Consider the following 12,871-nt stretch of genomic DNA (forward strand, 5'->3'; position numbering starts at 1 on the left):
CAGCACCTTGTTCAGTTTTTCACAAATAAAGACAGGTCCTTCTATGAACGAGGAATTATGAAGCTCACTGAAAGATGGCAAAAGGTTATTGAACACAACGGGCAACATATCATTGATAGATCTTTGTTCTTTATATAAATAAATGACCTTTGAAAAACACAGACAAAATATGTCATGACTTTTCCGAAGACCCAATATTTTTAGCACATAGAAGGGATTAAATATTTGTTAATTGATATTTTTTGATTAGGAAAGGCACTAATATTTCCTGTGGTGCAAGTTTTTATTTCATGTTCTTAAAATACTCTGAATTAAAAAAAAATTCTTATGGGTAGTTGTTATCCGCTTTAAAAGATCACTTATTAAAATTTTAAAAACCATCATCATGAAAGAGTTTCATACCATGGTAAGAAAGTACCATGGCAAGAAAGTACCAAGATTTAATTTGCCTAGAATCAACATTTCTCATGGTAGCATTCAACCATGTCTAAATTATTCTGACCTTAGTTATCCAATTTATAGGATTATTTAGACCTCTTTTCCTGCTGCCTTTCTTTTTTATTCCCTGCTTTTATTTCCTGTACTTTCTTTCTGCTCACATCTCTATTAGGGAGTCTGTATGGCGGGGGAGGAGGGGGAGAGCTAGCATATACACAAAGGAAACTTAGGAATTTGGCTTTTGATTCAGTTTTAATAATGTTTAGAGGTTGTCTAAAGTAATGTCAAAATCTTGTTTTAGATTTCCATGGTGGTTGGAAATAGAATTGTTTCCTTTGGTGTCTGCTATACAGGTGTTTAATTGGGTGTCATTCGTTAACCTGTCACTGATATTTGGAGTATACCAGAAATTTGAATAATCTTATTGATCTGTTATAGTCAGAACATGAATATGGTAGAGAAAAGACAATGGGGAAATAAGGTGACATTCTTTGTTGCCAGGAATCACTGGTTTTTTTACTAATTAGCCTTGAAAAATGTGGAGTTATTTGACAGACCAGATGTTTTCGGCATGCAGCCATGTGTCTCATCAATGATTGTGCCTTGTGTCCGCAGGCAACGTTGTTAGATTTTTCTCATTCTATAAACAATGTTGCAAAATATAACTAAACCCTAAAGTGTGTTTATCTTTTTGGCTTAATTTCTGGCTTTCTATCCATTCTAAAGTTTCTCTCTAGAGGAATTGCATTTTATTGCACATAGATCTTTGTACCTAATTGTAGTATAAACACCATTCTATTTACACTAAACCATGTGAATTGCACTGTTTTTGAGTCTAAAATTTTAATAAAAGCAACCATTTCAGATTATAACTGTATTTTTATTTCTAAATGTATGAGAAATAACCCTTTCTGCCCTCCATTTATTTGGACTATGATTTTGATTTTTGAAACATTTGAGGGAACAACAACAACAAAATAAAACAAGTAAAACAAAACTCTATCTTTGGTGTTTATGGCACTGAGAGCATTGGAGCAAGAAGAGATTAAGTATCTACCGTGAAATTCATTCTTAAAATCTAAAATAGAGCTATAAGTCTTTCGTTTATAGGATTGGAACTGAATTTTTCCTGCACTAACTATATCACTGGAAATTAGGGAATTAAAAACATGAAGAAGAAAATTATCAACCATAATGTTGCGAAGGAAAAAATCATGACTAAAATTTTTGTGTATATTTTTCTCATCATTTTTTTGTGTGCTTATGTGTGTGTATTGATATTTATCTCATGCATGCGTACATGTTCATAATTTACACATGTATGCATTTATAATTTTGAAAAATGTTGTGATTATACTTGTAATTTCTATTTTTTGAAATAACTTTCATTTAATAATATTGTTAACATTTTACTATTTTATTAACCTTTTACTACATAGATGTATCATGATGTATTTAACCAATTCCTTGTTATTAGACATCTAGAGTAGTTTTTTGTTTGGTAATAAATATAACTACAATTCAAGAAGCATATGCATTTTTTTTGTACATCTAATTTTTTTTTTTTTTTGAAATGCAAGTGTTTAGAATACTTGTTTTGGTAAATTCTTCACTGAAAACTTGTATCAGTAATCCAAATTTGTTAACCAGCAGGCTGTGAATTATCATTTATTGAAACCCCTGATAATAATACCTATAATCTTTTAAGAAATCTTTGATAGTTTGAGTGACAAAAGTATTTTTTTGACTTGCATTTCTTCACATATCAGTTCAACTTCTTTATTCGTATGTTGGCCTTTTTACATTTTTTGGTGACTTTTCTGTGTTCATTGCTTTAAAAAAACTCAAGTTTATATGTTGCAAATTATCTTTATCAGGTTGTTGTTTCCTTTTTATTCTTATTATGTTCTTTTTATGCATAACTTATTTTGTTTTTACCTAGTCACCTTTATTGCTTAGTTTTATTAATTGCCTTATGCTTATAGACGCTCTCCTGCCTATCAGATAAATTTTGTCCCTTTTATTGTTATGAAAAATTTATCTGCATCATCAGCAATATTTATTGTCTTAAAATCTGTTTTATCTGATATTAATTTAGCTATTCCATTACTTTTATGGTTATTTTTGCATGCTATATCTCACTCCATTTTTTATTTTACCCTGATTGTATCTTTGAATCTAAAATGTGTTTCTGGTAGACAATATGTAGTTGGATTATGCTTTTTAAATGCTGTCTGACAATGTTTGCCTTTTGATTGGACTCCTTATTAGTCCATTTGCATTTAATGGGATTACTGATATGGTTGACTTTTGCTCTTTGTGTTCTATGTTTTTTTTAAACGTCTTTTTTTCAGATTTCTACTTTCTCTCTTTTTTGTGTTATTTTGTAGTGTACTATTTTAAAATCCCTCTGTTAATTTTTTTAATGATTAATTTTTGAGTTATTTTCTTAGAGGTTGCCCTGTGGATAATAATCTGCATCTTAATTTATCACAGTCTACTTTAGGTCATTGCTGATGTAATTTTGATATATAGTAGTAGTTTTGCTTCAACTTAGTTCCATTTCTTTCCTTCTCTTTTGTACTATTATCGTCGTACATATTATGTCTATGTGTTTTATAAACGCAACAATACAGTGTTATAATCACTTCCAAAAAAGTCTTACATTTTAATGAAATTAAAAGAAGAAAAGAGAAACATCTCTTTTGATGATAATTTATTAGTCTTTTAATGCATATATTAATTGTTAATAATTTGAGATTTTCAATTTATATTTTTATTAAACCTTAATACTGGATTTGTCTTAATGTAAAGTGAAAATTAATTCAGGCTAGAGATTTTGCCTGCAGAATATGTCTGTGTCCCTAAAGAAAACTGAGTTGAGCTAAAGGTGATACAATTCCTTTTATAGGCATTATCCTGCACTGAAAACTCTGGAACATCTAGAGCATACCTATTTGCCTCAAGTGAGCCACTATCGATTTTGCAAGGTGATGGTGGACAACATTCCCAAGCTTCGAGAAGAAATTAAGGATGTTTCTATGTCTGATCTCAAAGACTTTCTGGAGAGTATCCGTAAACATTCAGACAAAATTGGAGAGACTGCCATGAAGCAGGTAGGTCTTGGGTTTATGTAGGTTGGCCAGTGACTTTGCAAGTATTCTCTTAAAACACAGGTTTTTCCAATTGTCTTAATAGTTTCTTGTCATTTTAAGGAAGTCCATTATCTTTATGATTTAAAAAGGTGTTTTATTTTCTTAACAGAGGAACCAGTTATTTACTATTTTTTTTCTCTGTGCATATTCAGTAAATACTGATCTATTGTAATGGTTTATGTATGTTGGGGCTTTGAAGAAGTTTTTCTGTTCTTTTAAAAAATACTGTGCTTGACTTTGGATATGATATGAAGCCCAAGATTTTTAAGAGTTCTCTTTCTAGCTAATGAGCTAAATTGTGCTGCAGGTACCTTTGGTTGATTGTTTACTGTGTGAGTGAGGTGTCATGTTATAAATATGAATATTTCTGTAATTGTTATTTCTGATATCACTGGGTGTCAATGAAAAGAGACCTATTGGGAAATGATGATCATAGAAAGGGATTTATTTACAGCTTATACATTAACAAATGTGTTAGAAATATTTAGGTTTTTTTCTTTTAATGTTTTCATCTTTAAGTCACCAAAGCCACAGGAATGTCTGGATTCCATTTTTTTTTTTTTAATGACTAAGAGAGCAGTATGATTTGTGGTGCTACTTGTTCTTTTGAAATTTAAGTCACATTGATTTTATTAAAATCTCTCAGTATACCTTATGATGTAGCCTACAACAATAAATAGAAGATTCAGTTGTTTATGGAAAGTGTTTTTTGGTTCTCTAAACAACTGTATTCTTGATTAAGTCATTTGTATTTTTTATTCTGTGAGGAAGGAGAGACTAGATCATATTTGGGTCATATTTTTGGTTTCAGCTAGCCTTGGTAATCTTCTTTCAGATGTCTGTTTAATTCTGCAAAAGAGTTTTGCCTATTGAGAATACCTTTCCTAAGGGAATGTAAGTACTTTTCCCCTTTCTTTTTAAAAATTTTGTCAGTGTTATCTTTTACAAAGTGGAAACTTAAAACTAGTTGATGATAAATCTGATAAAAAGAATCGTATCATGCCATTTTTTTTTAAGCGATAAACAAAATTAATCATTGAAAATATACCTTTGCATTGCTGGGTAATGTTTTGAGTATAGGAATGAAGGTATCTTATAAGCCTTTATTGTGGTGAACTAATTTTTTCTAAACTTTCAGATATAGGAGAATATATGTAAAGCTGCCTTTTTTCAAAAGTTCCCTTTTCTGGGCATCTGCTTGAGAAGTTAACTTTATTTCCTTTTTGATGAGGGAGAGGATTCCATGAAGATTATTATTTCATTTAATGTGAGATTATTTGGTCTTACCCCATATATATATCTGCAGAAATGAAGGCCCAAGGCAGAGAAGTGACTTGCTTAAGTTCAGAAAGCTTGTCAAGGTCAGATCTCGTAGCAGAAGTCAGGTTAGGTTGAGGTGAATTTGTCTACTGTGGCACTCTATCTGTATAAACTATTAGCTGTTAGCCATGTGTTTGTCAGATAAAGAAATGATGAAGAAACCTTTATGAATTCAGGACTTTTAATTAACTGATAACCCTTCATTCCTTCAGTGAAAATTTCATGTCAGTATAGCTCTTATTGCATATATTATTCTATGTTATAGTATATATACGATCCTAGAATAAAGATGCTTACTCATTTAGAAATCTTCTATAGTACCTTAAAAGTAAAGAGAGTCAGAGGGAAAGAAACTACCACATACTTTGTAGATAGTGTTCAATAAATTCTTGTTTGAATTCATGGATTTTGGAAAAGAAGGAGAGGAAGTGGTTTATTTCTAACTTATGTCAAGCCCCAAATGGTGTTTCTGGTGGTTCTCTTCACAATGGTGATCGAGGGACTCTTTCCATTATGTGACTCTGCCATCTTTAATCTGGCTTTGAAGATTTCTGCAGAAGGGGAAAAACCAAAGTGTATTGCATTTTGGAGGGATTTTCGGGGTTAAGCATGGATGCAGCACATTATCACATCTACTCACATTTCATTGGCTGGAACTTAATTACATGGCCATTCTGACTTGCAGGGGGGGCTGGGAAATATAATCTCACCCTTTTTCTAAGAGGAGAAGGACACAGGTTTGGTGAATAGTAGCTAGTCTCTGGCACAGTCTACCCTTCTGGTCGTCAGATATCTCTTTACCCTTCCTGTCATTCATAGAACATACTTCCCTTCCCTAAGAGAGTCAACCCAGTATCCCATCCAGTTACTATATACATCTCAACGTCTAGTTAATCATCCAGAGATGCTCAGCACTGTCAATCAGGTCCAGATGTGTCTCTTCAGGGGCTGGTGACCAGGAACTTGGATGACAAGTTATCTGGACCTGTGTCCCCTCCCACTCCCACTATTAAAGCAAGAAGCAAGAATAGAATAACTACAACAAAAACTCCCATTTAGAAAGGGAAGAATGGGAGACACACAGCATTCCCTGCTTCGTAGCAAACCATGTCATCCTTTGGGGTTGGTATTGGGAAACCTTTCTGCCTTGGTAGTGGGGAACTTCCTGCTTAGACATTGACTCCTTTCCCATTGTTCTCCAGGGCTCCTGTCTGCACCCTGGTTTTTCTTTGTCTATATTTTTTCTCCATACACTTGGATGTATGATGCTGGGGCATATATACCTTAAGAAAATTTCCTGCTTTCTTTCACTCTCTCTGCACATCTACATTTATATCTACAACCACATTTTTATCTCTGTATATCTTTCACTGACTGCTTTCTGCTCCTGCAAGTTCAGGGACCTGAAAGTTGTGTTAAGGCTCGGAACGGTCAAAGATGGGTTTTTGGCACTGTAGTCACCTTAAAGCTTAGTAGGCCTTTGATCTGTTTCTTTTTAACAGGTTCTGTGTGGACGCTATACCCAATGTTCTTTTTTAAATACAATTTTCATGAATGCTTTTTTTCTTCCCCCTTGTATGGGGAGGTATTGGAGTGGGAGCATAGCCCTCTCCTCATGTCACTTTCTTACATTAATAGCTGTTTTGAGGCTGTACGAAATAATGGTTGGGAAGACCTTACCTGAATCTAATCCTTGCCTGAGGATTGAGTCACTTTTTTCAGCTAGAAGTCCTCTTGGGACTTTCTTCCTCAAACCTTTTCTCTTACTGCTTGGAATCTATATGTGTTCAGCTTTCTAACCCTCCAAGGCCTGGACTTCTGTTCAGTTGGCATGTCAGCCAACTCTTTTCTGTGCTCATCTCTTCTATTTTTTTATTTTTTATTTTTTAATTTTTTTCTTGTTTTTTTAGCTGAGCCATCCTGCCAGTTTTGGCAGCTCAGTGTCAGCTCAGCTCGGGCCAGGAATTGAACTGGTGACCCTGTTGCTCAGAGTTTGCACTCTTGAGCGAGCTCTTAACTAACTGAGCCACTCGGCTGGCCCTTGTGCTCATCTCTTTCATGTAACACTTCGCTGAAAGCAGAAGGTAAATGACAGTGTACACTATGACTGTGACTCACCAGTCACTTCTAGGGCTACAGGCCCAGTAGGCACGTGGTGTGCCTTTTCATTTATTACAGGTTTCCGTTTTACCAGTTGTCTTGCCACAGTCTTATAGGACTCCCCAGGCTTTCGACTTACGAAATATGTATTCTTGCTGTCTAATGCTTGATCTCTAAACCAATGTCGTTTATTTTAAGGTGTTTTTTTTGTTTTGTTATTGCAACACCATTCTTCCAACACTGGTTTCTATTTTCCTTAAATAATGCTTCCTGCTGTAATAGCAAAGCTCAAAAATCTTACCATTGAAGTTTTATGTTTAGTTACATAAAGTCCAAAATGGATGTTCTGGTGAGGTGGCTCTTTTCCAGGTGATCATCTTCCAAGTTGTGGTTCTGCCACTTCAACCTGTGGCTTCCAAGGTTCCAGCAGTAGGGAAAGAGAGTAGACAATGAATGTCTGCAGGTTTGTTATGGACCAGGCTTAGAGGTGGTACATACCAATTCTGCCAACACGACATTGGCTATAGTTCACACGCTGCAAGCGAGGCTTGAAAATAATAGTCTGTGTGACCAGGAGGAAGAGGAAATAGGTTTAGGAATAGCTAGCTAGTCTCCTGTTAACATCGTGTAGAAAAATACATATGTATCTTCCATGTCTCTTGCCTATTTTCTTCACAATTTCATCTCTTTGACATCCCCCCCATATGCTTGCCTTCTGTAATTTACTAATTCAATTTTTAGCATTGTCAGTGCTGCCATTAGAACTTTATCCTCATCATTATTCTTCTTTTAGCAACCAAAGTTTTCGCTGTAAAGAATTTATTCTTGTCCTTCAAAAAACAGCCTTAGTACCCTTCTTTAGAACCATGTGAGAAAACAGATCTAGAAGTCTTATTTCTATTGACAGTTGGTCTGGGCTCTTATAGAAATTATGTAGGCGAATATGCCTTTTCTTGGTGAATGTCTCCCTTGTCCTTCGTCCACCCACTGTATCCTGAGTTGCTACAGTGACCCAGGGGTGGGCTTTGTCCTTGATACAGTGAAATGATGGAGGCAGTTGGTAAATTAGCCTCTCTTTGTGATACACCAGCCAAAACAAACTACCAGAAGGGCTCCACAGTAATTAAGCTTTAATGAGCAAATTAGGCTTCAAATTTTTATGTGAGATTATAATTTCGAACTGTTTGTTGTCCAATTTTTTCAAAAGGTGCAATGCAAAAAATACTATTGGATCATGATCTGAAGGATGTGTAGTTTATCCATTCCTCTATATTTAAGGTGTTATATGGTCTGTGGATAAAGCTTTATCAGTAGGACGCTCTTGCTTTGGTTGCATGTGGTAGGCAGAATTCTAAGAAGGCCCCCAGGATTCCTCCCCACTGGTGTGTACCTCCTATAAAACTCCCTCCCCTCGAGTGGGTGGGCCTGATCTAATCAGGTGAGTTCCTTTAAAAGAGTGTCTGCAGGTCAGATATAGAAATTAGAGAGATTCAAAGTGGCAGCAGATGTTTTACTGTTGGCCTTGAAGAAACAGACCGCTAAGTTTTGGAGGCAACTGTAGGCAGCCTCGAGTTGCTGGGAGCTATCCCGGGCTGACAGCCAGCCAGAAAATGGGGACCTGAGTCCTACAACCATAAGGAACTGAATTCTGTCAACAACATGAATTAACTTGGAAGAGGACCCTGAGCTCCAGCTGAGACCACAGCCCTATGATTTTAGCTTGGTTGAGTCCTTGAGCAGAAGACCCCAACACAAACATGCTGAACTCCTGACCCATGGAAACTCTGAAATAATAACTGTGTATGGTTTTAAGCCTCCAAGCTTGTAGCAATTTGTTACACAGCAATAGAAAACTAATACACGCTATTATATTGGCCTTGAATAGAATTACTTTTTATTAAACTGTACATTTTTATTTTGCTTTTGGATCTAGGAAACAGTGGTTTAGTGTGGTTTAAAATGCTGTCTAGCTAGAAGTCTTTGAGTCTTCCATCCATCTTCCAATATTCCTGGGAAGCTGAAGGAAAGTAAGAAAATGTACAATTACGAAAAGTAGGATAGAAGTTCAATCATTTAGCAAAATCTTAGGAAGAATTTAAAAATTGTCCATTGTACTGCTTGTTACCATATTGATTTTTAAGTTAGCAGACAAAAAATTTTTCATGTATATATATATATATACATATATATATACACACACATATATATGATATATATGCATATATATACAAAAGTTATATATATATAAATTATACAAAATTTATACATATATAAATTATATATGTGTACATATATATGTATAATTTTTGTGTTTTTTTAAACATGGTATTGGATTAAAAGCCTTTAGTGGACCCACCTGTGGGTTCTGCCATGGGAAACAGAGCCATCTTTAAAGCTGGTAGAAAAACCCTTTCTTGTATCCTGTCTCATTTTCCGTGATCTCTTCCAGTGTGCTTCCAAAATACTATGCATATCTGATTTTGGAATCATCATTTTAGCGTGAAGTGATTTTATAAAAAAAAGTCTAAAGAAGTTCTTTGTTAATTGCCTACCGTTTTCTAGTTCCTTTTGAAATTGATGTCTGTAAGTCATTTATGGAATTGATTTGTGCAGGAGGGAAGTTCTGTATTTCTCATTTTGATTAGTTTGCCTTAGGCTTTGCGGGGCTAAATAACATTTGTAATGTAAACATTCTTAGCTAGGTTGATTTCTGTGTGAGACCCTTTAATGAAGGGAAGGATTTATTTACTTTCAAAATTCTGACTTGGCTTTGCCAAATTATATGGGTTATATAACTGATGCTTAGGAAAGGAACTGGTTGCCCATAAAATAAATTGAAGGCTTCCAGGCATTCTTCTTTTAGTAACTGGTTTTAAAGAAACTGAGCCTTGGGTGAGATTAGTTGTCACCATGGTCTTTTCCACCCTTGACTTTATTTGGTTAAGCATTGAATAGAGCAAAATGTGTTCTTTTGTTTATTGTATAGACCATCTTTTGACTTAGAACTGGCAGTTGAGTTCACACAGGCCTTGTAGTGACTGCCAAGTAAAAGCAGTATTGCTGTTGAAACCTCTTTCATGCCGGATGCTATGCAAATCTTCCACAGAATATGACCTTTGGAGTCAGAGAGGTTGGTGTTCAGTTGGTCTGGTGTTCCTGAATTTACTTTATATTCTCTTTTCTTTTTGATTTTGGTATTTATTTCATGCTTTATTTATTTCTAGAATTCAATTTCTTGTGGCATTTTCAGCCTTGAATTAGATCTAATTTTTAAACAATTTTTTTTGTCCTTGCCTTAAAAAATTATTTCTATTATATATGCTTCCAAAATATTTTGAACCTGATTTCAGTTAAAACGCACATATGTATTAGATGACCATTAAGTTTAAAAGAGAACTATCCCTTTACTGGTGAGAGAAGAAAGAATTTATTCCCCAAATTTGTTTTGAGGACAGTATTGCAGTTTGGTTTTGAAGCTTTGTGTTCTTCAGGGTAAACAGAAAACTATATGGTGTATGTATATATGTTTGTCTGTATACTAAACATATTTGTTTGTTTTGATTAAGCAAAGCATATCGACTTACTAGGAGAAATTTTCCTTTTAGTCAACTTTAAGAGCTTGTCATATGGACTTTCAGTATAGTTTGTGAATACAGCTTTGTGGTGAGCTCACTCTAAAATAGATCATTGCTTAGAAAATCTGTGGGAAGAGCAGTTATTACAATAACACCATTTCTCACACACACACACACACACACACACACACACACACACACACACACACACTGGGGGTGCCAAAAAATGTATACAAGTGTTCACTTTGGTCAGTGTTGCTCAAGCAGTAGTTCGCCATAATCAGAAGTGTCTGGAAGCCTGATGGTAACCACTTTGAGCACCTCTTGTAATTGCAGAAGTCAAACGTGACTTGTATTCATCTTTTGTTATCAGTATATATTGAGTATTACAATTTTAATACAGTTTTCCTGTCTTAAAATGTGTATACATTTTTTTGGCACCCTCTGTATGTTTCAGTTATTTTACAATTAAATTCTTTTGAGAATATTCCTTTTACTGAGCCTTGGCTTGTACTTAAGAGCAGTAATACTTAATTTAAAACAATATAGTATCACAAGAATAAACTGATGAGTAGAACAGAATACAAGTATAGAATTGGACCCAAATCTAAGAATTTAATAAATGGTAAAGGTGTGGTGTTAAGCAAGAGGCACAGACACACACAAATTAGCATCACACCAAACAGGAGTAAAGTAAGTCTTCCCTCAGTAAACCTGTAGGCAGAAAGGTCAGCACAGTGCATGGAGCACCATCCTCCTGTTACTCTGTGGAGGGTTCTGATGGGTTCAGCTTCATTGTACAAACAGCAGGACATACCTCAGGAGAGAGACTCTGCTCTTGTATCGTTTATAGGGAAGTTAGGAGGAGGGCTGAGAATATTAGTCAACATGACCTAACTGGATCTTTACTGGTCAGAGAAATGCCTTGGCTAGGACAGTTCTCCTATCACTGCCATTTATATCAGCTAAAGAAACCTAGTATTCTTCCGATGAACTAACGCAGTCTTACTGAACCAGCTCATTGCTAAGCCATGAGAATGGGGAAGGCAGAGAGCCACTAGGGGTCATCTCTACCAGTGGGGAACTCCATTAACGTGATTGTTGCTTTACTTATCTGTCTTCCCAACCAGTCTGTGGTCTCTGTAAGGACAGAAGTCTTTATATCTTTAGCACCTTACTAGCATAGTACTTGGTGATAGTTAATCAATTAATGGCTATATTCTTTGTGTATCTAATTAAATTTAATGTACTGTACCTACACGCTAACATTTTTTTAGGAAAAACCGTTTTTTTTTGGTTTAATGTTCTAAGGTATATGCTCTTAGTTACCAGTTACATTGTTTAAAATATATGAAATTGCTCTTTGAATGGATTTTGACCCTATCTGAAAGTCCTGTGGAGGTGCTAAAAGGTACCAAATTGACTTCTTGTTAAAGGTGGTGCATTAAATGTATACATTTATATCTTCTATCTCTCCAAACTCATAAAAACAAAAGCTAAGGGAATTTTTAAAACAGCATGGACTCCCAAACATAAAGAATACAGGAGAGTAGACAATAGCAACATTTTTTAGAAGCTGCAAAGTAGGAAGAAGTGTGATAATTGTCCTAGCATACCCAAGAAAACTCAGTTCTAAACCAGTAGTAGAAAGAGCTGAGAACAACCCAATTTTAGTGTTTTGCAGAACGCTCATGTCTTAGAAATTGGCAGCATCAGGTCCCTCTGGGAAAAGGGGGTAAAAATCAATGCCCAAACAGAAGGATTGGTGGAATGTCTGTTTCAAAAGCAGTTAGGCAGCCTGTTTTTTCCCCCAGCTATTCCCCATCAGTCAACTGCCCTATCCCAACTTTAGCAGAAGACCAGAGGAGAATGCACACAAAGTGAGGGTGGGGATACCAACTGAAGATAGTCAAAATTTATATACTAAATATTGAAATTTCTCATTACTCTCACAACCCTCTTTTCTGATTTGGTTCCTTTAATAGCCAGGCTTATACCTTTCAGATGTGAGACTGGAAGATATTCTGAATAATATGGTTAGCCCAAGAGAAATATGTCCTAAAGATATATCCACTAGGTAGTCCCCGACAAAAGGGACAAGTCAGATATCTTTTTTTTTTTAAAGATTTTTATTGGGGAATTGGGGGGATGGGAACAGTGCTGGGGAACTGGGGGAAGGGGAATATATAAGTTGCTGTCGTTTTGTTCTTCAGTCTAGTTGTGAAGGACGTTGCTTCACTGGCCCAAGTTGGCACCATCATTGCGCTCTTCCCGGGCGAGGCA

General features: G+C 35.4%; 1 protein-coding gene across 2 annotated transcripts in view; it reads left to right on the top strand.

Moving 5' to 3' along the window:
* Nucleotides 1-12,871, top strand: part of EXOC6B (exocyst complex component 6B) — a 629,444-nt gene that overhangs the window by 114,338 nt on the left and 502,235 nt on the right. For both annotated transcript variants that reach the window (XM_019647639.1, XM_019647640.1), the window contains exon 6: nt 3,350-3,554. In XM_019647639.1, the coding sequence (XP_019503184.1) occupies nt 3,350-3,554 (205 nt within the window). The remainder of the gene's footprint in view (nt 1-3,349; nt 3,555-12,871) is intronic.

Source organism: Hipposideros armiger, unplaced genomic scaffold (genome assembly GCF_001890085.2).
Source record: "Hipposideros armiger isolate ML-2016 unplaced genomic scaffold, ASM189008v1 scaffold_114, whole genome shotgun sequence".
Classification (NCBI taxonomy): domain Eukaryota; kingdom Metazoa; phylum Chordata; class Mammalia; order Chiroptera; family Hipposideridae; genus Hipposideros; species Hipposideros armiger.